Source organism: Lutra lutra, chromosome 2, assembly GCF_902655055.1.
Source record: "Lutra lutra chromosome 2, mLutLut1.2, whole genome shotgun sequence".
NCBI lineage: Eukaryota > Metazoa > Chordata > Mammalia > Carnivora > Mustelidae > Lutra > Lutra lutra.
The window spans coordinates 69,000,001-69,021,474 of NC_062279.1; the positions used below are offsets into that span (position 1 = coordinate 69,000,001).

The 21,474-nt window shown below is 39.8% G+C and overlaps 1 protein-coding gene across 7 annotated transcripts in view; it reads left to right on the forward strand.

Moving 5' to 3' along the window:
• Positions 1–10,920, forward strand: part of ARFIP1 (ADP ribosylation factor interacting protein 1) — a 107,157-nt gene extending 96,237 nt beyond the window's left edge. For all 7 annotated transcript variants that reach the window (XM_047717668.1, XM_047717673.1, XM_047717671.1 and 4 more), the window contains one exon: positions 9,020–10,920. In XM_047717668.1, the coding sequence (XP_047573624.1) occupies positions 9,020–9,175 (156 nt within the window). In that variant the 3' untranslated portion in view covers positions 9,176–10,920. The remainder of the gene's footprint in view (positions 1–9,019) is intronic.
• The last annotated feature ends 10,554 nt before the right edge of the window (positions 10,921–21,474 follow it).

Sequence of the window (21,474 nt, forward strand, 5' to 3'; positions counted from 1 at the left end):
GCCATGCCACACCTGCCCCAGACTGAACTCTGGAGAGCCAGCTCGCCTCCTCTGCACTCAGCCCTCTCACAGCCTTTGCTATATCAGCCTGTGGTACATTTATGCTTTCAGTTGCTTAGGGCCAAAGTCTTGGCGTCTTTGTACTTGACCTCTCACACCCCACAGCTCCATCTGTGGGTTCCACCTTCACAGTCTGTTGAGAATGCTGCTGCTTCTCTTACCACCCTTGTCCAGGCCACCATCCACTGGGTCATTGCTGTGGTATTCTCATAGGTCTCCCTACTTCTTCCCTTGCATGTTTAGTTAAGTAAGTCAGATATTGTCTTTTTCTGCTCAGGATCTTCCCGTGTCTTCTCATCTCACACAGAAATGTAGCCACAGTCTCTATGATGACCTCTGAGGTCCTACATCCTCTTAGCCCCTCATTACCTGTCTGATCACATCTCCTCCCAGACCCCTATGACTCTGCCCCAGCCACACGGGCCTCCTTGCTGTTTCTCAAACACACCAAGCCCAGCACGCGCCTCAGGATCCTTGTACTTGCTATTTCCTCTGACTGGAATGTTCTTCCAGCCTCATTGGAAAACTGCAAGTGTTTTAAAGCTCATTGCCTCACTTCCTTTGGTTCTTTATTCACATGTCACCTCAGACCAAGTCTAACTTTCCTATTTATGTTGCCACACCCTCTTCAAAAAACAGATCTCATATTTCCCATAGCTGCTTAATTTTTCTGCATAACATATGCCATCATCTAACATACTGTATATTTTACTTACCTTGTTTCTCTTTCTTCTCTCACTAGAATATAAGCTTCTTGAGAGCAGAGATGTCTTTTTGTTGATTGCTAGCATTGCGCCCCTAGACTAGTGCCTGACATGAGCAGACCCTTGGTAATATTTATTGAATGAATGTAAGTAACATTTTAGGTGTGTTTTTCTTTCTCTGAATGTAAAGTGGGGATGACTATAGTTCATTAGAACACTGAACAGTGCAGATCCTCAACAAAGTTATGATATAGATAGACTTTAACTTTCATAACCTTGCCTTTTTCTAATAACATAAAACTATTAAGTATATTCAAAGAATATTTGACATAGAGGCAAAATATAAAGAGTAATGACAACAAAATATAGCAGCCATGTTCCCACAACCCAGGTTAAGAAACAAAACCCTCAGTATTTTTGAAGCCTTCTCTGGGCTCTCCTTACCTCATTCTCCCTCTTCTCCTCCCTGCAGAACCCCTGTTCTGAATTTGTGTATTGTTCCTATTGATTTTCTTTATAGTTTTGCCACATGTGAATGTATTGTTCAGTTGGGCATATTTTTGAGTTTTAGATAAATGGAATCCTACCAAGCATGTCTTTCTACAGCTGGACATTTCGCTCTGATGTTCTGACGTTCATCCATATTGATGCATTCGGCTGCTGTTCCTTTATTCTTGCTCCTATATAGTGTCCCCATTGCACAAAGAGAATGCCCCTTATTTATGCATTCTCCTGTAAATACAAGTTTGGGAGTGTTTCCTTGTTTTTTAATGGTAAACACAGTGCAGCTATGATCATAATCGTGCCTGTCTCATAAGACACGCGTGTGAGCTATGGTGTATTCTTAGGAGTCCAATTGCTGCTCAGTGGGGTATATGCATCCTTCATTTCATGGATTAATGCCAAACTGTTTTCAAACATAGTTGTACAGGGGCACCTGGGTGGCTCAGTGTGTTAAAGCCTCAGCCTTCAGCTCAGGTTATGATCCCGGGGTCCTGGGATTGAGCCCCGCATCTTGCTCTCTGCTCAGCGGGGAGCCTGCTTCCCCCTCTTTCTCTGCCTGTCTCTCTGCCTACTTGTGATCTCTGTCAAATAAATAAATAAAATCTTTAAAAAAAAATAGTTGTACAAATTTATACAACAGTCAACAGTGCACCAGAGTATTAATGGTTTTAAGTTTTCTCAGTGTCCTTATAGAGGATATAAGATGGCACCCCAGTGTAGCCGGGGCACAGGGATGCGAGAGCAACTGGCTCCAGGGGTCCCAAACAGACCAGGTTCAGCCACCCCCACTGACACTAAGAGACAAGTGGTGGTGAAAGGAGAGAAGAATTTTTTTTCAGTGTGGCCAACAGCAGGAGACAACATCTCAAAGACTCTCCGAAGTGCTGAAACTGCTTCTGGGTTTATATAAGGAGAATGTGGGACGGAGGTGGATGGATACGTGCAGATGGGCAGTAAAGGTCAAGTCAGTAGTCGCAATGGGGTCAGTCACGTGTGGTCCTGCTGGCTTACAGCAGTCCTTCTTGCTTGAGGGGTAGTTTCGGTTCCTATCACGGGATGTTTTGCCTGCAAGGTATCTTGCCTGACTTAAGAGATAAGCTAGGAAGAAATTAATTATTAGAAATTTTGAGGTCATCATGGAGGCAGTTGAAGCCCCTTTCATCAACTTAGTTTTAATTTGCACTTTCCTGTTTTCTAATGAAGCAGCATATCTTTTCAGCCTTAATTGGCCAATCTTGTTTTCTCCTCTGTGAAATACCCATCTGTGTTATTTGCTCGTTAGTTGGATGGCTTTTGTCAGAGTTCTTCACATTTTCTGAATACATATCCTTTGTCAGCGTAATGTGGAGATACATTCCCTCAGTTTGTAACTTGTCTTTTTACTATCTTTGGATGAGCAGAAGCTCTAAATTTTAATGAATTTAATTTCTCAGTCTTTTCCCTTATGGGTTTTTATCTTTGAAAAGTTGTTTCCAATCTGATGTGGTTTGGGAATATAGGTGAGGTTCGGTGGGTGGAGTCCAGAGCCCATGACCAATAAAGAATTCTTGAGACACCTCTGGGGCAAAAGGTTGGTTTTATTAAAGCACAGGGACAGGACTGGTGGGTAGAAAGAGCTGCTGCATGGGGGTCTTGAGGAGTGGTGATTATATACTGGGGTTTGGGGGAAAGTTAGGAAAAGGGAGCTTTCAAAAGAACTTTCATATGCTAAAGAGGACGGACCCACAAGATACCACAGGCCTTGCCCTTGTCAAGTTAAGGTTGTGTTCCCCTCTAGCAAGGCATTAACTTTAAGATAGTTGGGGGATTCCTGGAAGAATGTCACACAGGTCCCATCGAGGAGGGGTGGGGTGAGGGGAGCTTGTAGGGTCTCAGCTTATGCTCTGCCTTCAGCTAGCCTTCTGCTCCCTCATCATTTCTAAGGTCATTTTTATGTAAATAGGAATCAAATAAGAGCTAGCCTCCAATGTTTCATTTTACTTATTTTTCACTAGTTATAATTTTAGTTGACCAGTGCCTTACAAGAAAGATTTTGGGGGGCACCTGGCTGGGTCAGTCATAAGAGCATAGGACTCTTGATCTCAGGGTTGTGAGTTTGAGCCCCACAATGGGTGTAGAGATTACTTAAATAAATAAAACTTAAAAAAAGAAGAAGAAGAAAGAAAAAGAAAGGAGGGAGGAAGGAAGGAAGGTAGATAGATAAATAGATTTGGTCCTGAAATCAGACTCCACTCATGTAAGGTAAACCCTGGTTATTTTTTTTTTTTCTTTAAAGATTTTATTTATTTATTTGACAGAGAGAAATCACAAGTAGGCAGAGAGGCAGGCAGAGAGAGAGGAGGAAGCAGGCTCCCCGCCAAGCAGAAAGCCCGATGTGGGGCTCGAACCCAGGACCTGGGATCATGACCTGAGCCGAAGGCAGCGGCTTAGCCCACTGAGCCACCCAGGCGCCCGTAAACCCTGGTTATAACCTTAATTAGAATAATCTGACCTTTTCCTAGTCTTACGCAGAGTGCCAGTGTACCATTTTAAAGCTGTTTTAAAAGTGATTGCAATGTGAAATTTTTCTGCCTGTACATAGAGAAAGGTCAATATGAATTAGTAGAATTAGTAGAAGTCTGTATTAAGAATGTTTTAAACTAATTTTTTATGTAATACTATTAATTTGAGTACGTAATACTATTAATTTGGAAAAAGTGCCTCTGTGGTGCCCAAAAAATGTGTTTATTTTAGAAGCAGAGAATTGTGGACTTATAAATTGACCCTTAAAATTTCTTAGTTGGGGGGCGCCTGGGTGGCTCAGTGGGCTAAAGCCTCTGCCTTCGGCTCAGGTCCTGATCCCAGGGTCCTGGGATCAAGCCCCGCATCGGGCTCTCTGCTCAGCGGGGAGCCTGCTTCCCCCTCTCTCTCTGCCTGCCTCTCTGCCTACTTGTGATCTCTGTCTGTCAAATAAATAAATAAAATCTTAAAAAAAAATTTTTTTTTTCTTAGTTGGGGCACCTGACTGGCTGAGTTGGAGCAGGTGACTCTTGAGCTCAGGGTTGTAAGTTCAAGCCTCATGGCGGGTATAGAGATGACTTAAAAATTAAATCTTGAAAAGAAAAAAAAAATTCTTCTAAGGTGATCTCTCGGGCAGAGGAATTCCTTCTGCAGCATCCCAGGCTGTTTTCTGCCCTTGGACAGAAGGCTGGGTCAAGGCAGTCAGTGTTGGTAGCCAACTGTGCCCCTGCATCTTCTCAACAACATTTATTTGCTTAGCGCACACCTCTTTTTTTTGTTTATTTCCATTGTGCTAACGTAAACTTCACATCAATTTCTGCCTTTGGAAAGGAGAAAACTCTTTCTTCTTTTACACTCCTAGCACTTTTCAAACACTCCTGACACCAGGTGTGTGGGGTTTTTCCCACACCATCTAATTCTCCATCCAGTTCACCGGCTGGGTATTGTACAGGTCAGTTGTGTTCTGACGCCGCCCTCACCCCTCCACCTTCTGACACCAGTCGCAAGTCAGGTTGTCGCCTGTGCTTCTAACCGTACATGGAAGGTTTCTACAACCTCCTCCTCAACTAGGATTGTATGCTAAACTGTCTCACAGAACCCAAGAAAACCGTTTACTTACTAGGTTACCAGTTTACTACAAGGACGATTGAAGGATACAGATGAATAGCCACATGAAGTGCACAGAGGTCAAAGTCCATAAAGGGCCTAAGCACAAGAGCCTCTGTCCCCATGGATTTGGGGGTGTACCACTTTCCTAGCCTGTGGATGCATTCACCACCCAGAAACTCTCCAGATCTCATACTTCAGGGGTTTTTATAGTGGCTTCATTACACAGGCATCATTGATAAAATCATTGACCCTTGGTGGATTATTCAACCAGTAGCCACTGTCTCCTCCACAGAAGTAGGCAGGTGGAGCCGAAATTCCCATCCTCTAATCACAATTTAGTTCCCCTGACAACCAGCTATTATCCTGGTTTTCTAGAGTTTTCCAGAAAATTTTTTTTTCTCATTAACATAAAGTCAGGTGTGGTTGTTTATGAATAAAAGTCATTCCTTTCACCTTTATAGCACTGGGGCTATTTCAGGAACAGGACAAGACACTAAATAATACAACAAAAGATGCTCCCTTCCCTCTTAATCACTTAGGAAATAACAAGGGTTTTAGGTGCTTTGTGCCAGAAATGAGGACAAAGACCCAAGTATGTATTTGTTATTCTGAATCACATTATCACAGTTTTCTTACAAGTTCCAAATCAGTTTCTAAATAAATGAATTTTTATTTTACCAAGAAAAGTCAATGTGGTTTGACTATCTAGTACGTAAATGTAGATTCCACTGAAACTGAATGAGGGCTTACTCTGTGTCAGACAGTGTGCTAGGTGGTACCTCATTTCACTTAACCCTTGCAATGACACTACATATGCAGTTTGGTAATGGGATCCCTGATAAATGGATAAAGACCTTGGCCAGTGAAGTTAGAAGCAGCCTGTACCAGATTTCACAAAGAAAACTGGGAAGCGGTATAGCATGCCTCCTGATTCCAGAGCTCACTCTTGCTGTAAAGGAACGATACAATACTAGTAACAGGGATACTTTCCTGATGACCTAAATGAATGACACATACAAATTTGGGGAGGCTGCAAGCAGTATCGAACTATGCCGAATGCAGTTGTCAGGCCTTCCTAGAACATTGGAAGTAGAAGTCTTCAAGGATACTATATTACATTTACTCCAAAAATGCAGTTAGATCTTGGGATGGGTTAGTAGCATATATGCCTCTCTTGTTTGAACCTCTCTTGTAGGAATCTCTGTTTCCTAGCTGCTCTCTCTCTCCGTTCTCTCATCTCGAAACCACCCCTGACTCCTGACCTCCCCAGGTACTTTCTTCAGTTCCTTTACTTACCACCCAACTTAGCCTTTCCTCTTTCCAAGCCTATCTTCCCCCTTTCGATTTTCCTCCATTTCGCTGTGCTTTCCAAAACCCTTATTCATTGCTAGGAAACTGCATTCTTAACCTTTTTCATAGACATACCACTTATGTTTTGTTGCATAACGAAGTACCCTAAACTTGGTGGCCTAGAATAGTAATGATGTATTATTTAGCTCAATTGTGTGGGTTGGGTAGATGGGTTCTGGTTTCACTCTCAACTGGAAGGCTTCCTGAGCCCTGGGCATAGCTGGGACGGAGGCTCTCCCTCCCTGTAGGCTTCTCAGAGGAAGGCTAGACTGCGTGTCCTCGCAAGGTGGTGGCAGTAGTCCAAGAGGGCAAGCGCTTGCTTATCAGGGCTCATTTTTAGTATTACATGGCCAAGCTCATTGCAGAAGACTTTCCAAGGGTGTTAGACAATACTGAGAAGAGTGATTCTTTGGGGCCATTATCGAGGTAGTCCAGTATAATCAAATACTTTGCTCACTTCCTAAATTGCCATTTAGAAACCTGCTTTCCCTATGATCATCCTGTTTCCTTAATAATTGCCCTTGGGTTGTGGCTCATTATCCTTTGAAATATCCCCCATTTCTCAGAAGCAGAGGATAGGGGACTTAGAGTTCTGCTGTCCCAGTGTTCCCCTCCAACCCTTCTTGAAAAACCTTATTCTGCCCACAAGTGCCCCCCCCACTTTTTTAAAGTTAACCCAATATACTTTTACTACCCATTTATCATACTAATTTTCTGCTGCCGTGTGTGCCTTGTATTCTTAAATCCCTAGTATAGTGCCTGATATGTGGTGTTCAGTGTCTCATGGTTGGCCTTGTATGTGCTCCCAAAGGTTCTCATGATAAAGGTTGCAGGCCTTAAATGTCTGACCAGGTAAATTCAAGATATGCCCCTTTTATTTCATACAGACATTTTTTAGTTTTCATTATTTATTGCTATGTGGTCCTCTTAAGCTATCCGTGCTAGAATTTTTTTCTCTTTATCAGAAGAGAAAAAACTTTTTTTGTTTTAGACAGCTTTCAAGTAAATCAGCGATGCCCGATTCCCCAAAGTTCTGAGAGTTGGTCTAACCTCAAGGCTTGAGATACTCATTTCCTGGGATGCCAGTACTTATTGTTTCTGGCCTCCCTTCACTCTTTCCCCACCCACTAAGGATAGAAGCTCATGAGGGAAGGGGTTTTTTTCTGTTATCCTAGGAACAGTGTACAGCACATGGAAGATATTTAATTAATACTGGTTGAATGAATAAGTGAATGGAATAAAAAATATCTGAGATATTTTGAGGAAACAGCATTACTAAAAGTGTGAATGGTGCAAGCCCTTTGTATTTTTAAATATTATGTATGTGCCTAGAAAAATTCTCAAAGGAAACACGATAAAACATTAATAATGATTTTTCGGGTGGCGGGAAGTAGATAGGTGCAAAAAGTATGGATTGGGAAGTTTTATTTTATAATCTGGAGTGTGTGTTATTTTTAGAATACTTTATATTTTAAAATAAAGACTTTATAAATAAAAAATATCCAATATGAAGGTTTGTGTTATTTCCTTTGTAGAGGTAGATGGATAGAGAAAAGTCTAGAGAGACTATTAGTGTGTGTTCGTGTGCTATAATAAAATGAATGTAAAGCTCATACCTGTGTAAAATGCCATGTCCTGTTTTTCCCTTAGCATTGTATATCAGATGTTTTTACGTCACTAAAAGTTATTAAAGCTCATTTTTTTTTAAAGATTTTACTTGTTTTCGAGTGAGAAAACACAAGCGGGTGGAGGGGCAGAGGGAGAAACAGACTCCCCGTCTAGCAGGGAGCCCGATGCAGGGCCCATCCCAGGACCCTGAGATCGTGACCAGAGCTGGAGGCAGACACTTCACTGACTGAACCACCCAGGCTTTAGGGGCGTAAAGCTCAATTTTAATAAATATTGCACTGGATGGATAAGTCAGTATATTTTATACTTTATCGTTGAACTTTCACAGTTATAAACGAGGGCTCAGGAAACAATTTTATTCATAAATCTTTGTAATGCTTTGCTGGTTTCTTTAATAAAGATTTACAGAAGTAGCTTGGTTTAACTTGGTTAAAACATACTGTTGTTATCTTTAGAAGTACTAAAACACTTGAAAATAACAGAGAGTCTTGTGAACTTTAAGTACATTGGCTTTCTGGGCAGCACTTGCTGCCCTTTGGCTTGATTCCTTGAGAACCTCAGTATTTCAAAATATCTGGCATACTCTGTTTTACATAAAGCTTAGCCTTAATGATGTCCATTTCTGGTATATAGCATATATTATATATATATATATAAAAATAGATAGATTTATATATAAATTTATATAGCATATATTGTATATATATAAATATATATATATTTCTATATAAATTTCCTTCTTCAGTATTTGATTTTGAATATACTTAGTTTGAGGTGGGATTTAGTAATGTTTTTCTTTTAAGATTGTATTTATTTATTTGACAGACAGGATTTAGTAATATTTTTAATTAATGCCCTCAGTAGCATTCGAATATGGTTAACAGAATACACAGCTTCTTAAACTGACCTATTCCCTTTAGGGAAATTAAGAAGTCATCAAAGGGCTCAGTGACCCTGCAAAGTGATGTAAGGGGGGGGGGGGGTTGTGTGTGTGTGTGTGTGTGTGTGTGTGTGTGTGTGTGTGTGTGTGTGTAATACTTGGTCAAGGTTAAAACAGCTTTTCCTGATGAGACCTGTGCCATTGAATGAGGACATGTGATAAGTCACCTTCTATTTCATTGCCGTTGGTGTTAATGCTTGTTCTCGTAATTCTTCGTTCACAGGTGAAGGTGCTGCACAATCAGCTGGTCCTTTTCCACAACGCCATTGCTGCTTACTTTGCCGGGAATCAGAAGCAGCTTGAACAGACGCTTAAACAGTTCCATATCAAATTGAAAACCCCTGGAGTGGATGCCCCATCTTGGCTTGAAGAACAGTAAAAATCACACCCGGAAAAAAGAAAGAAAGAAAAAGAAAAGTCACGTCATTATATTTCTAAACAAACCTAATAAGAATTAAGCGGAGTTGGGTTAAGATTAGGGAAGTGGTGACCACAACCATTGTAGTGATTCTTGCACAAACAGCTTTAATTTTTTCCCTTTTTCATACTTTAACAACTGAACTGTTAAATTTGATGGGAAGGTGGGTGATTTTAATGTAAACATAATTTCTATAATCTGAACACAATTTTCCTTTCTGAGAAATCTTTTTGTATCGTGAGGGTTGATGGCTATTTCTGTAGTTTGAAAACATCTAATATAGATTTGCACTGACCAGATAAAAATTCAAGGTTTTTGGTCCTGGAAATGGGGGCCAGTTGTAACTTTTCCAAAGGGAGGTTTACATGATTTGTATCAACATCAGATATTTTATATATGAATATATTAAACATCTTTAAGAGATTCATCTTCATGTATCATCTTAAAGAAAAAAGAAACTATTTTGCAGAGTAAAATTATATGGTGTTCCTGCAGCATCCACACACAGGCGGCAGCTCTAATGGATGACTGATTGGCTTGTGGAGTTGTGGCAAATACCTTTTTAAAAATGATTCTGTACTATTGTAATTTTGTTTAAACTTTTTCTTTCTTCCTTCCTTTTTTTTTTTTTTTAAGACGCAGGAATCACACTGTCATTTCTGTGAGGCCTTTGAGCTTAAGAGTTTGCATCACCCAAAGTCACTGGGCGGTTATGTTAGCAATTTCTTTGGATTCGTAATGAAACCTGCTTAAGAGAATTATTTTTGGCAGGTGGACTTGGGAATAGAAACTCTTGATGGTTTCTAGAGTCGAAATCTGTGTTTGGAAAGCAAGATTTCGGGTAAATTCCATTTTGACAGAAGTGAGTTCCTAGACAGCTTTTATTGACTTCCATATGTAACAATACCGGTTAAGCCTTAAATCACAGATATGTGCCTTCTCAGAGACAGTAATTCTCATTCAACCAATGTACATAATCCATAAAGAAACCCCTTTCTGATAATGTTCGGCGTGTCTGTTCCTTCCTTGGAAAGGAACACTGTGTATCAGTGTTGGGTTTCTTTGTATTCCTTAAATCGCATTTCAGGTTTATGGTAAAAGCAACTTTTGAATTTGCTGTTTGGTTTTGCTTCATTCCTTGCATGGAATGAAAAGACGGAGGAATTTTTTTCATTTAAGTAATGGAAAGGTAACCTGGGACAGTATGGTGGTAATAAGAAGAAAGGGGATTGGAAAGGCCAGTACTGTTTCAGTTGCTCAGCACTGTTGGGTTTGTGTTACGTCTCTGATCTGTCCGCTGTGTGGTTCTATCAGTCATGTAAGCCTTTTTTATGTATAAGTTCTCTCGATTTTTGTCATAGACATAAATTAATATGTCTTCATTTCTTTTGTGTTGAAATGAAGTACTAAAAAAAATTACTGTTATACATGAATTTTGTGGACTGTAAGATTTGTTATATATGTTCAAATGCCTTTTAGCTGGCTTTTTAATTAATATGCCTGTTTTCAGTGCTTAATATGTACAATGTAATGTGATTGTAAATCATAAACCTATTTTAAATCATTCCTTCCTGTATATTTGTACTCTGACAGAGCCTTATTTTATTCTTCCAGCAGAATTACTACTTGTGATAGTTCCTGTACATTCCCCAGAATGTGCCTCTGGTGTGAATTTTGTATTCTTATTAAAAGTATTTGCTGCACTACCTTCTTTCTCTGGCTCTTCATAATTTAAGAAGCAACTATCTGGAAATTCTGAAGACATATGATTTGTCTTTTCCTGACTTTAAGAATAAAACAGGGGTGCCTGTGTGGCTCAGTCGGTTAAGCATCGGCCTTCAACTCAGGTCATGATCCTGGGGTCCTGAGATTGAGCTGTGCATCGGGCTCCCTGCCTGGCGGGAAGCCTGCTTCTCCTTGTCCCGCTCCCCCTGCCCTGCTTGTGTTCCTGCTCTCATTCTCTCTGTCAAATAAAAAAATAAAATCTTTAAAAAAAAAAAAAAAAAGAACAGTAACAAAAAAAAATGGTACTTCTGTGATTTATGACTGCTTTTTCTCAGTAAGTTTTTCTTTTTCCTCTTTAGGAGTCTCCTTTGAGAAGAGAGCATGTCCACTCTTATCACCTATCAGTAACAGTTTTAGCAGCTAAGGAATTAAACAGTTTCAGGGACTGATAATTTTTTAGGAGAAACTAAAAAGTACCTGATTCTGAGTAGTGGGTACATGTGCAAAAGAAAGAACATATTAGCCAGTAGTATAGTTATTTTGTTAAAGTAATTTATATTCATTGTAGAAAAAAATTAGAAGATAATTGCAAAAAATTGAAGATAAAATTTCCCACGTCAGTAAGTACTGCATGGAACCGCCTAACTCCTGAATTTAAAGATTTTAGTTACCAATTATTTATATCATAAGGTCTAGTTTGAATATCCTTTAACATGCACACATTCATCTTTATACTCTTACCTAGTTATTTCCTTAGATTAGATTCTTAGAAATGAAAATGAGCCTTCAAAGTAGATATATACTTTTAAGACTTTGTGAAGTAGAGCTTGGTGGCTTTCAAGAAAGATTTTGCCCGGGGTGAGGCTGGCTCAGAGTGGGTGACATCTGATCTCAGGGTCTTGAGTTCAGGCCCCACATCGGGCACAGTGCCTACTAAAAAGAAAAATAAGTTTATTTTAAAAAAAAATGGACTCAAATCATGCAACGCCAAGTTAAAAATGATTAAGATCCCTCCACCAACAGGAGCTAAGGGAGAGATTTTTATAGACATAGAAGCAAAGTGAGGAAATTACTTGATTACCTATAGCTTAAACCATTGACTTATTTTGGGAAGGACTTACTGGCTGTTTGTGATTGGTCGTCCTTGGGTTTTAATTTAACCTTGAGGTATTTCAGGCTTATATTTTGGTTTGTTTGTGTAGGCTACTGAGTCTTTAAAGCCACCTCAATCTAATGGTCCCCTTGTTTAATTAATAACCCCCAAAGCTTCCAAATCTTAGGGCCCAGGAAGGACCTGGGCTTGCAGAAGCAAGCTGAAATCTACTAGACTTAGCTGAAATCTACTTTAGCTGAAATCTACTAGACTTCAAGAATCATGTTTTCCCTATTCAAAGTACAATGCACTGATGGTGTAACCAAAGCTTATCCCAAAAGAGTGTGAAAGTAGAAGCTTCCTTAGAGATGATCTGTTTAAGGTCCTTTTTTACAGGTAAAGACATGAAGGCCCCAAAATGTATTAAACTGGCTTAGCCAACCTCTCTTACCAAATGTAATGCCAGGTAAGTTATTTGCAACTAAATATATGGTTCCCCCTTTAAATCCTGCTGTTTCAACTGTACAATTAAATCAATGTGTCAAAAGTGTCATTTCTTCTAAAGTACAATGTGTATTAAATGTCTCTTCAGTTGAAAAAATAATCCATCCACCCCTAAATGGATTCATAGTAGGTATATTTCAAATATATATGATACATTTCAATCCACTGATCTTAAAGTATTCTGAAAAAGAAATGTGAAACTGGAAAGTGCTATATAAGGTAAAATTAGCATATGGGAAAGGCTAAAGATAAGTGTCTTTTAATCATGTAACTGTTAATGTGAAGAAAAATGTATTTACCTCAAAATGTGCCCCAGTCTCCTCCTTCCTTCACTGGATGTGAAAAATAAAAGCAAATTATCTAAATTAATAGTTCAGTGTAACATTTGTATATAATTTGTACTAATTTTTGTGAAACACCAAGAATGCCTATACTTTGTAATAATATTTCAAAATTATCTTTTGCCGGGTAGCTCTTTTTTGAAACTTTCAGTTGCCGGAAAGACTTGAGACCCTGTAAGATCCTTCACCACTCAACTCTAATCAAATGTAGGCATTTAAGAAATCTGACTCCCCCTCTAAGGTTGCAAACTTTTATATAGGCTCAGACAATGATCAGCTGTAAATAACTTTTCTGATCAAAAGGCCAGTTATATTTTGCATTTTCCAAGCTTTTCCAAGACATTGAATTCTACTTCAGAAACCAATATTGCAGTATATGTTAACTAACTAAAATTTAAATTTAAAAAAGGGGGCGGGGGAGCCACCTGGAGGATTTGGTTGGTTAAGCATCCAACTCTTGGTTTCCACTCAGGTCATGATCATCAAGCCTCCCTCCTGCATCCATCCACACTTGGAGCACGTGCTCTTTCTCTTTCAAATGAATAAAATCTAGGAAGGGAGGGAGGGAGGAAGGAAGGAAGGAAGGAAAGGACGGAAGAAGAAAGAAAAAGAGAAAGAGGAAGGAAGGAAGAAAGGGAGAAAGAAAAGAGGGGTGCCAGGGTAGCTCAGTCGGTTAAGCATCTGCCTTCTGCTCAGGTCATGATCCCAAGGTCCTGAGATGGAGCCCTGCATTGTTGGGCTCCCTGCCCAGCAGGGAGGCCTGCTTTTCCCTCCCCCTTTACCTCTGCCCCTGCTCCTATGCTCTCTCCCTCACTCACTCTGGTCTTTCAAATAAATAAATAAAAACTTTTAAAAAAAAGAAAAAAGAAAAGCTTTTCCAAGAGCCCCAAGTCCTTTACTATAGTTAGAAAATAGCAAGACCTATGAAAATAGAAGGGTGGTGCAAACAACTCTTCTGAGGACTTGCATTAAATTCTGTGTTCCCACTTGAAGGTTTCCTGCTTAACAGGTTTCCTGGCATAAATGGGCCTTTATAATAAATTGCCAAGTGGTTGTCCCAATGTACAGAGAACTATGAAGCTCGGCTTTGTGTTGTGAAATAATAAAAGTTAACTCTTCGGAAGTTTATGTAAATTAAGTGAGAACCATTATTTATTCTGGTGGTAACTCTGATATGGGAAGAGGAGACTATTGATATGAGGACAGGAAATTAAACCGAGTCTGAGAACTGGGACTCTGTATCATTGCAGTTAACTGGGTTAATATCTTATCAGAGCTAGGAATCTCAGTGACATTTTTACCAATGAAACTTCCATAAAAATTTTTTTTTATTTTTGTCTGGGCCCAATGTAGGCTTTGCCACAAGCATTCTCTGTCAAAGAACATGAGGTTTCTGCAACTGCGGTTTATCATGAATTGATGATTCATAAGGACAGTGAAAGGGACAAGATACCATTCTGTTGATCTTAGACAAAAGTAACTTTGTGTTACTTGGACTTTCATATCACTTTGCTTCTGCAAAGCAAAGGTGTATGTGTTTTTACTGTAGGGATGGAATGTGTACAGTGCTGGCACGGGGACACATATGGAAGAAAAATGTAAACCGTATTGGTCTTTATTGTGGAGCTTTAATTACAGAAGTTCTAAGGGACATGCAAGCTTTCACCGTAAAAAGAAAAAAATATATATTTTTCAATGAGCAGAAGCTTTTATGTGTTAAGGAGAGGATAGGTAACTTTAACCCTGCTGGCCTTGGTTTTAAAACATGAAAATTTCAGGGGCACCTGGGTGGCTCAGTGGGTTAAAGCCTCTGCCTTCGGCTCAGGTCATGATCCCAGGGTCCTGGGATCGAGCCCCGCATCGGGCTCTCTGCTCAGTGGGGAGCCTGCTTCCCCCTCTCTCTCTGTCTGCCTCTCTGCCTACTTGTGATCTCTGTCTGTCAAATAAATTTAAAAAAAAAAAAAAAAAAACCATGAAAATTTCAGTATAACAACATGCTCAGATTATTTATAGAATGTGACTTTACTTTTGTCTTTCCCCTAAACGATTTCTAATTCTGTATTAGGAAGCTCTTTATGAAAAACTACCTAAAGTTTTAGGCAGATAATTACAATTCTTTCCTTTGAGAAGTGTATACTTACTATGGCTAGACTCTAAGCTCTTAAGGAAGACACAGTGCTTGCTTCCTTATTCACCCTGTATCCCCAACTCCATGCATAATTCTTCTTTTAAAAATATTTTATTTACTTCACAGAGAGAGAGTGAGCACACAAACAGGGGGAACAGCAGGCAGAGGGAGAAGCAGGCTCTGTGCTGAGTAGGGAGCCCTATGTGGGGCTTGATCCCAGAGTCCTGGGCTGAAGGCAGATGCTTAACTGACCGAGCCACCCAGGTGCCCCTCCATGCATAATTCTTGAGAGGAGCCATGTGATAAAAATGTGTTCAGTTTTTTTTTTGATACAAAATTCAAATGCAGAAAAACATTTGGTGGTTGCACAGTCATTTCATGTGAATGAGTAACAAAGGCCGTACACTTATAACTTTTTCTAAACCAATGTCAAGGTGTTACTTCAGATACTAGGATATTTATAGAACAATAGTGAGTTAAAACAATGTAAAAAGATTGGCAGAATTAGAAAAATTATCACTTTGCAGCCCCCACTGAAATATTGATGCACACGGGGATCACCAATGAAAGCTAAAATCATTAGAGATTGAAGAAAAAACAGATTATGTCATAATACACATATTACTCAATTTGAAAAGGGAAAATGTACCATTAATAAAAGATTTGTGCTGGGCCACCTGGCTGGCTCAGTCTGTAGAGCATACAACTCTTGTTCTTGGGGTCATAAGCTCAAGCCCCACATCAGGTGTAGAGATTACTTAAAAATGAAATCTTTTTAAAAAATATCCAAGATTTGGGGCGCCTGGGTGGCTCAGTGGGTTAAAGCCTCTGCCTTCTGCTCAGGTCATGATCCCAGGGTCCTGGGATTGAGCCCTGCATCGGGCTCTCTGCTCAGCAGGGAGCCTGCTTCCTCCTCTCTCTGCCTGCCTCTCTGCCTACTTGTGATCTCTGTCTGTCAAATAAATAAATAAAATCCTTAAAAAAAAATATCCAAGATTTGTGCTTACCATCCAACTCAAGTGATCAAAGTTAGGGTCACTAATAACCTGACAATCGTGTGCCTCCAGATACATGGCAATATAAATTACACAACATCACTCCAGAGATACTCCTGCTGGAATACTCCTGTTTATCCTGAATCTACTCAAGACTTTTGCCTTTATTTCCAGCATATAGAAAATACAGGGGTTAAATACAAGTTTAAATGACACTATGAGAAATCAACTGGACAAATCCAGAATCTGAGACAGTCTACAAGATAATTAGCTTGGTTTCTCCAAAACATCAGCCACAAAAAAAAAAAAAAAAAAAAAAAATATATATATATATATATATGTATATACGTATATACATATATATATATATATTTTGTGGCTGGTGAAATTTTAGAAATACTGTTATAAAATATAAGAGACTTTAGATTACGGGTTCAAAAAATAACCGTAGAAAACATTCAAGGAACCACTGAACAATTCAAATGTGTGTTTGTTAGTTTTCTTAGGTATGTTATTCTATTGTGGGAACATAAGCAAATGACCTTATAGGAGTTGCATGCCTTAAGTATTTAAAGGTGAGGTGGCAGGGTGCTTGGGTGGCTCAGTCGTTAAGCATCTGCCTTCAGCTCAGGTCACGATCCCAGGGTCCTGGGATTGAGCCCCACATAGGGCTCCCTGCTCAGCGGGGAGCCTGCTTCTCCCTCTCCCACTCCCTCTGCTGTGTTCCCTCTCTCACTGTGTCTGTCAAATAAATAAACAAAATTTAAAAAATAAAATAAAAATAAAGGTGAAGTGGCATGATGCCTGCCACTTTTAAATGGTTCAGCAAAAATATACACAGTCACATGTACTCACATATATAGAAAGAAAGCTGGAGAGAGAAAAAAACGAAGGAGAGAGATGTTTTAAATATGGCAATTTGTTAGCAATTGAAATAGGTGGGTGTGGGGGGGTTCTTTGTACTAGTCTTTTAACTCTTCCCTTTTTGAATTCTTCATAATAAAAAAATTTTTTTTATTAGGATATTTTGTCCAGAAGGGTTTTCCCTCTTGCTGGTACCAGGGTGGCAATCAGAGGCTTTTTTTTTTTTTTTTTTTTTTTGGTAGAGTCAATGACACCACTGGCTTTACCCCTGCATATAACAGAATTCCTAGTCTAGCATGTCAAAGAAACTGGTGTGTACCTGGAAACAGAAATGCAAGAAAGTATAAAGTTGGACAATTTCCTGTTAGTAAGAATTACAGAAACAGGGCAACTGAAGAAACAAAACTAGTTTAGGTTATAAAACTAGTTAGAAAAAGAAATCATGTAGGAAAACATGCATTTTACTAAACTTTAAATTTTTCCTCTCTTTTTTCTCCTCAACTTTCTAAACAGCTGCTTGAAACTGTAAGAGAAATTAAGCTCCCAAATAAAACACGTTTATTTTAACTTAATACCAATGGTTTCTTCTGCCTCAATTTTTTCCTCCTCTTCTCATAAATAAGGATTTACTATTATAGTCCATACTACTAGCCTGGATTTCTTAAAACTTAGCTGCTTATAGTTCATTTATTATAACCATTTAGAAAGCTTAAAATAAATTGTACATTGATAATTTTTAATAACTTATTTTCAATTTGAAAAGGTATCTTAAGAGCTGGCCAAATTTTCCATAATGCACACTTCTTAAATTAATAACATAACTTAAATCTTTAAAGAATTCCCCAAATAAATAATGGATGTTGACATTGTTCTCAAATTCTGTTTCCTGTGCCCTCACCCCTACCTTAGGTGAGAACAAGGGAAATGTTGTGGATTAAAATTTTTGAACTAGTTTACATTAATAATAGGAGCAAGAAGCACAGATGATGTTTTGAGAATTGAGTTTTTACTGTGGCAATGGTTACTGTTTAATCACTGGTACAATCAAGTGAATTGAGAAAAAGAATCTGTAAGTTTAAACAGTCATGAGTATTTGCTGAATGACTAGTCTGCTTACCCATGTTTACTTTTTCTTACCTGATTCCACTAACACCTCAAGAAGTCCAGATGGTCCCTGAAGTGGATCTAACAATTTCTTCTTCATTGGTGTTGGCCAGCCATTGACAAAGCCAGACTTCTATCTACTATTTAGATTTCCTATGGGGTGGCCTTAAAAAAAAAACAAACAAAAACAAACAAAAAAAAACAACTGTTCTTATATTCTCTAAACTTTATCTTAAAAAGTTCCCTATATTTTCTTCATAAATTTCAGTTAACATTTTCCTTCAATTAAGCCATCCATGAACTAAGAGAAATTAATTAGAAATTACAAATAAACAGCTACAAGTCTAATTACATACATACACACACATATATACATATATATATATGTGTATATATATATATATATATATACATATATATACGCATACATGTGTGAGTATGTGTGTGTTGTATATTGAAAGAGAGACCTTGCCAAAAATCCCAAGAGAAGGGAAAATATAAAAGCTTCATAGCAGGCTCTGGTCTTAACTTGCCTCTTTGTCCTTTAAAAAAAAAAAATCAGTGACATAATAAGAAGTCGTTGTGATGTCTTTGGCTTTTCAAGCCTTTGGAGTCACTATTTGTGCTCATGACTAGAGCAATGAAAACAACTCTTTTTTCCCCAAGACACAAGTAGCTTCAGTTCAAGCCACTCCAGACTTCCTTGCCAGTGACCTCAACACTGACCTTGACTTATTCTAGGAAGAGCTCTTTCTGTTTAGACCTTTTAGCTCATTTTTATGTGACTTTCTGTTCGCTCGTAGTGGACTGAGATCACCCAATTAATTAAGAAAAGTCATGATTAATTAAATTTCCAGGGTGTTGACTTTTCATTACTTTAGTATGCCTTATCCTTACAGTAAGTAGCCCCTTTGTGAGCTGGTACACTTAGCCCATGGAAGCCTTTTTACCCAAGCTTACCCAGCTCGCAAGTCTCTTGTCATTTGAAATCAGGGATCCAGCCCTGAGAGAAGGAGAGGACCCAAGCTATGTGCTTTGAATCTTGGTCCTCTGTATCAAATTTCAGGAGTGAGAACACGATCCCAATCAGTCTTCCCAAACGGTGTCAAAGCAGGAGCTGTTTTCCAGTAGGGCCCAAGCTGTACGGCTTCCTGTCTACCGCCATCATGTCTCCTGAACTTTTGCTTGACTGGCCTGTGTAAACTTCCATTTCCTCAGTTCACCATAAAATGGTATGATATCTGGCCCTTGTCTTCACATGCCCTTACCTTCTGCCTCAAAGAGCTTGAGTCTCCTCTAGTGGATTCCCTTCTGGATTCTAGAAGCCTCTTGAGGGCAGAACTGTTCTGAGCATTTGTGTAGCTCTCCCTGTGCCTTACACATAAAAGGTAGTCACTGTTGTTAATAGTGATGATTCTCATCACCTGAGCCTCTAGCTTTGAAGGATGAGGGCCACTGGGTACCATCTGCTGGTGATGAGGACCAAGTTCAGTTGGCAGATACCATGACTAACAACCATTGTTAAGAGTCCTGATGGTGGGGTGCCTGGGTGGCTCAGTAGGTTAAGTGTCTGCCTTCCACTCAGGTCATGATCTCAAGGTCCTGGGATCGAGCCCCGCGTGGGGCTGCCTGCTCGGCCAAGAAGCCTGCTTCTCCCTCTCCCACTCCCCCTGCTTGTGTTTCCTCTCTCACTGTGTCTCTCTTTGTCAAATAAATAAAATCTGTAAAAGAAAAAAGAGTCCTGATGGTCCCTACTATGAGATTGATACAACAGCCCTGCCCTCAAACTTTCTGATTTAATGGGGAGAAAGTCGATGCAAATCCTGGGATTGAATGGTGGGGGAGGGCAGGAACCTGTACACCCAACACGCTATTTGCGGTTGAGTGTGCAAGCAGCCGGTCTTCAGCTCCAAATTGGAATGTCTTGTGCACGTGTGCGTATTGGATGCAGAAGAGTGAAGTTTACCACTCTCTCATTGCCATTAGGTCACTGGAAATGGTCTAATCTAAACCTCACATAAATCAAGTCCTAAATATTAGTACAATATTATTTTTTTGTAGGCTTTGAATCTTAACCCTTCTTTTCCCTACCAGTCATTTAAAAGAAAGCCCGATTCTTTTTTTTTTTTTAAGATTTTATTTATTTATTTGACAGAGAGAGAGATCACAAGTAGGCAGAGAGGCAGGCAGAGGGGGGAGGGGGAAGCAGGCTCCCCGCTGAGCAAGGAGCCTGATGTGGGACTCGATTCCAGTCCCTGGGGCTCGATCCCAGGACCCTGAGATCATGACCTGAGTCGAAGGCAGAGACTCCACCCACTGAGCCACCCAGGCACCCCCCCATTCTTTTTTTACCAACTAGTGTATTCGGACAAAGAGGCAGAATTTACCTGCATCTTCCAGGTTCTCGGGGGAGAACTGTTGGTCGGAAGATTTAGCCGTTTAATATATGGCCTTATGGTATGACCTTCGGGAATTCAACCTGCATGCTCTCATTTTTGAGAAGGAAAAGAATTAGTAAACTAATAACTAGCCTCCTAGCGCTCAAATGTGTGGGTTAGAAGTAGGCATCACAAGGACTGGGGTGTATGACTGTTTCATGGTCACAGGGAAGGGGAGTTGAATCTACAAAAGTGGCTTTCTGGGAATTTGAATACGATCCTGGTAGAGTCCTTTATTGCAGTTTCAATTATTGCAGCCTGGTGAAGAAGTCAGCTTATTTTGACAGGGAAGGGAAGACACATGCAAAAAACATCTTTGTTGGTAATCTCAAGAAGCTTTGGCTAAAGCAGAACATGTGACTTTTGTTAAAAACCTGGAAGCCACAGCACGTGGTTGGCTCAGTTGGTGGAGCATTTATCTCCTGATCTTGGGGTGGTGAGTTCAAGGCCCATATTGGGTGCAGAAATACTTTAGAAATTAATTTTTAAAAATTATTAGAAAGCTGGATGCCAACAAAAACTTGAGAGTGAGTCATGATCTTCGTTGCTCTCTCTTATCCCCTTCTGCACCCCCATCCTCCATCCCTGCTCCAGCCTTCTGAATTAGCCCCTCTGATTTTGTTATGGCAACTCCCCAGCCCGTCATACAGGACAAAGGTCTTTGAGCCATCAGGTGACTTCTGTAGACTCTGTACCATGAGCATGAGGATTACAAGGGGCCCCTTTTTTTTTATAAGCTCTGGTTCAGTGAAGCTGCTGGGGTGCATTTCCTCCCTCTGCCCTCCCCTCCACTAGACGAGGCTTAACCTGATTATGCCCAGCAGGCAAGTAGGCGCCCTTAGAAATTAGTCTCCTTCTTGAGACCGACTGTGAAGAGGGCATGCTTGTAAAGGAGAGAATGCAAAGCTAGCAGATACGTCCAAAATCTTTGGTAAGGGTGGAGGGTGAGGAAGGGAAATGAAGATGTGCAAACATCTAGCATTTTCTCTGCTTTCCCTTATTTATACTCCTTTTAAAATTACAAATGTGTGGGGCGCCTGGGTGGCTCAGTGGGTTAAGCCTCTGCCT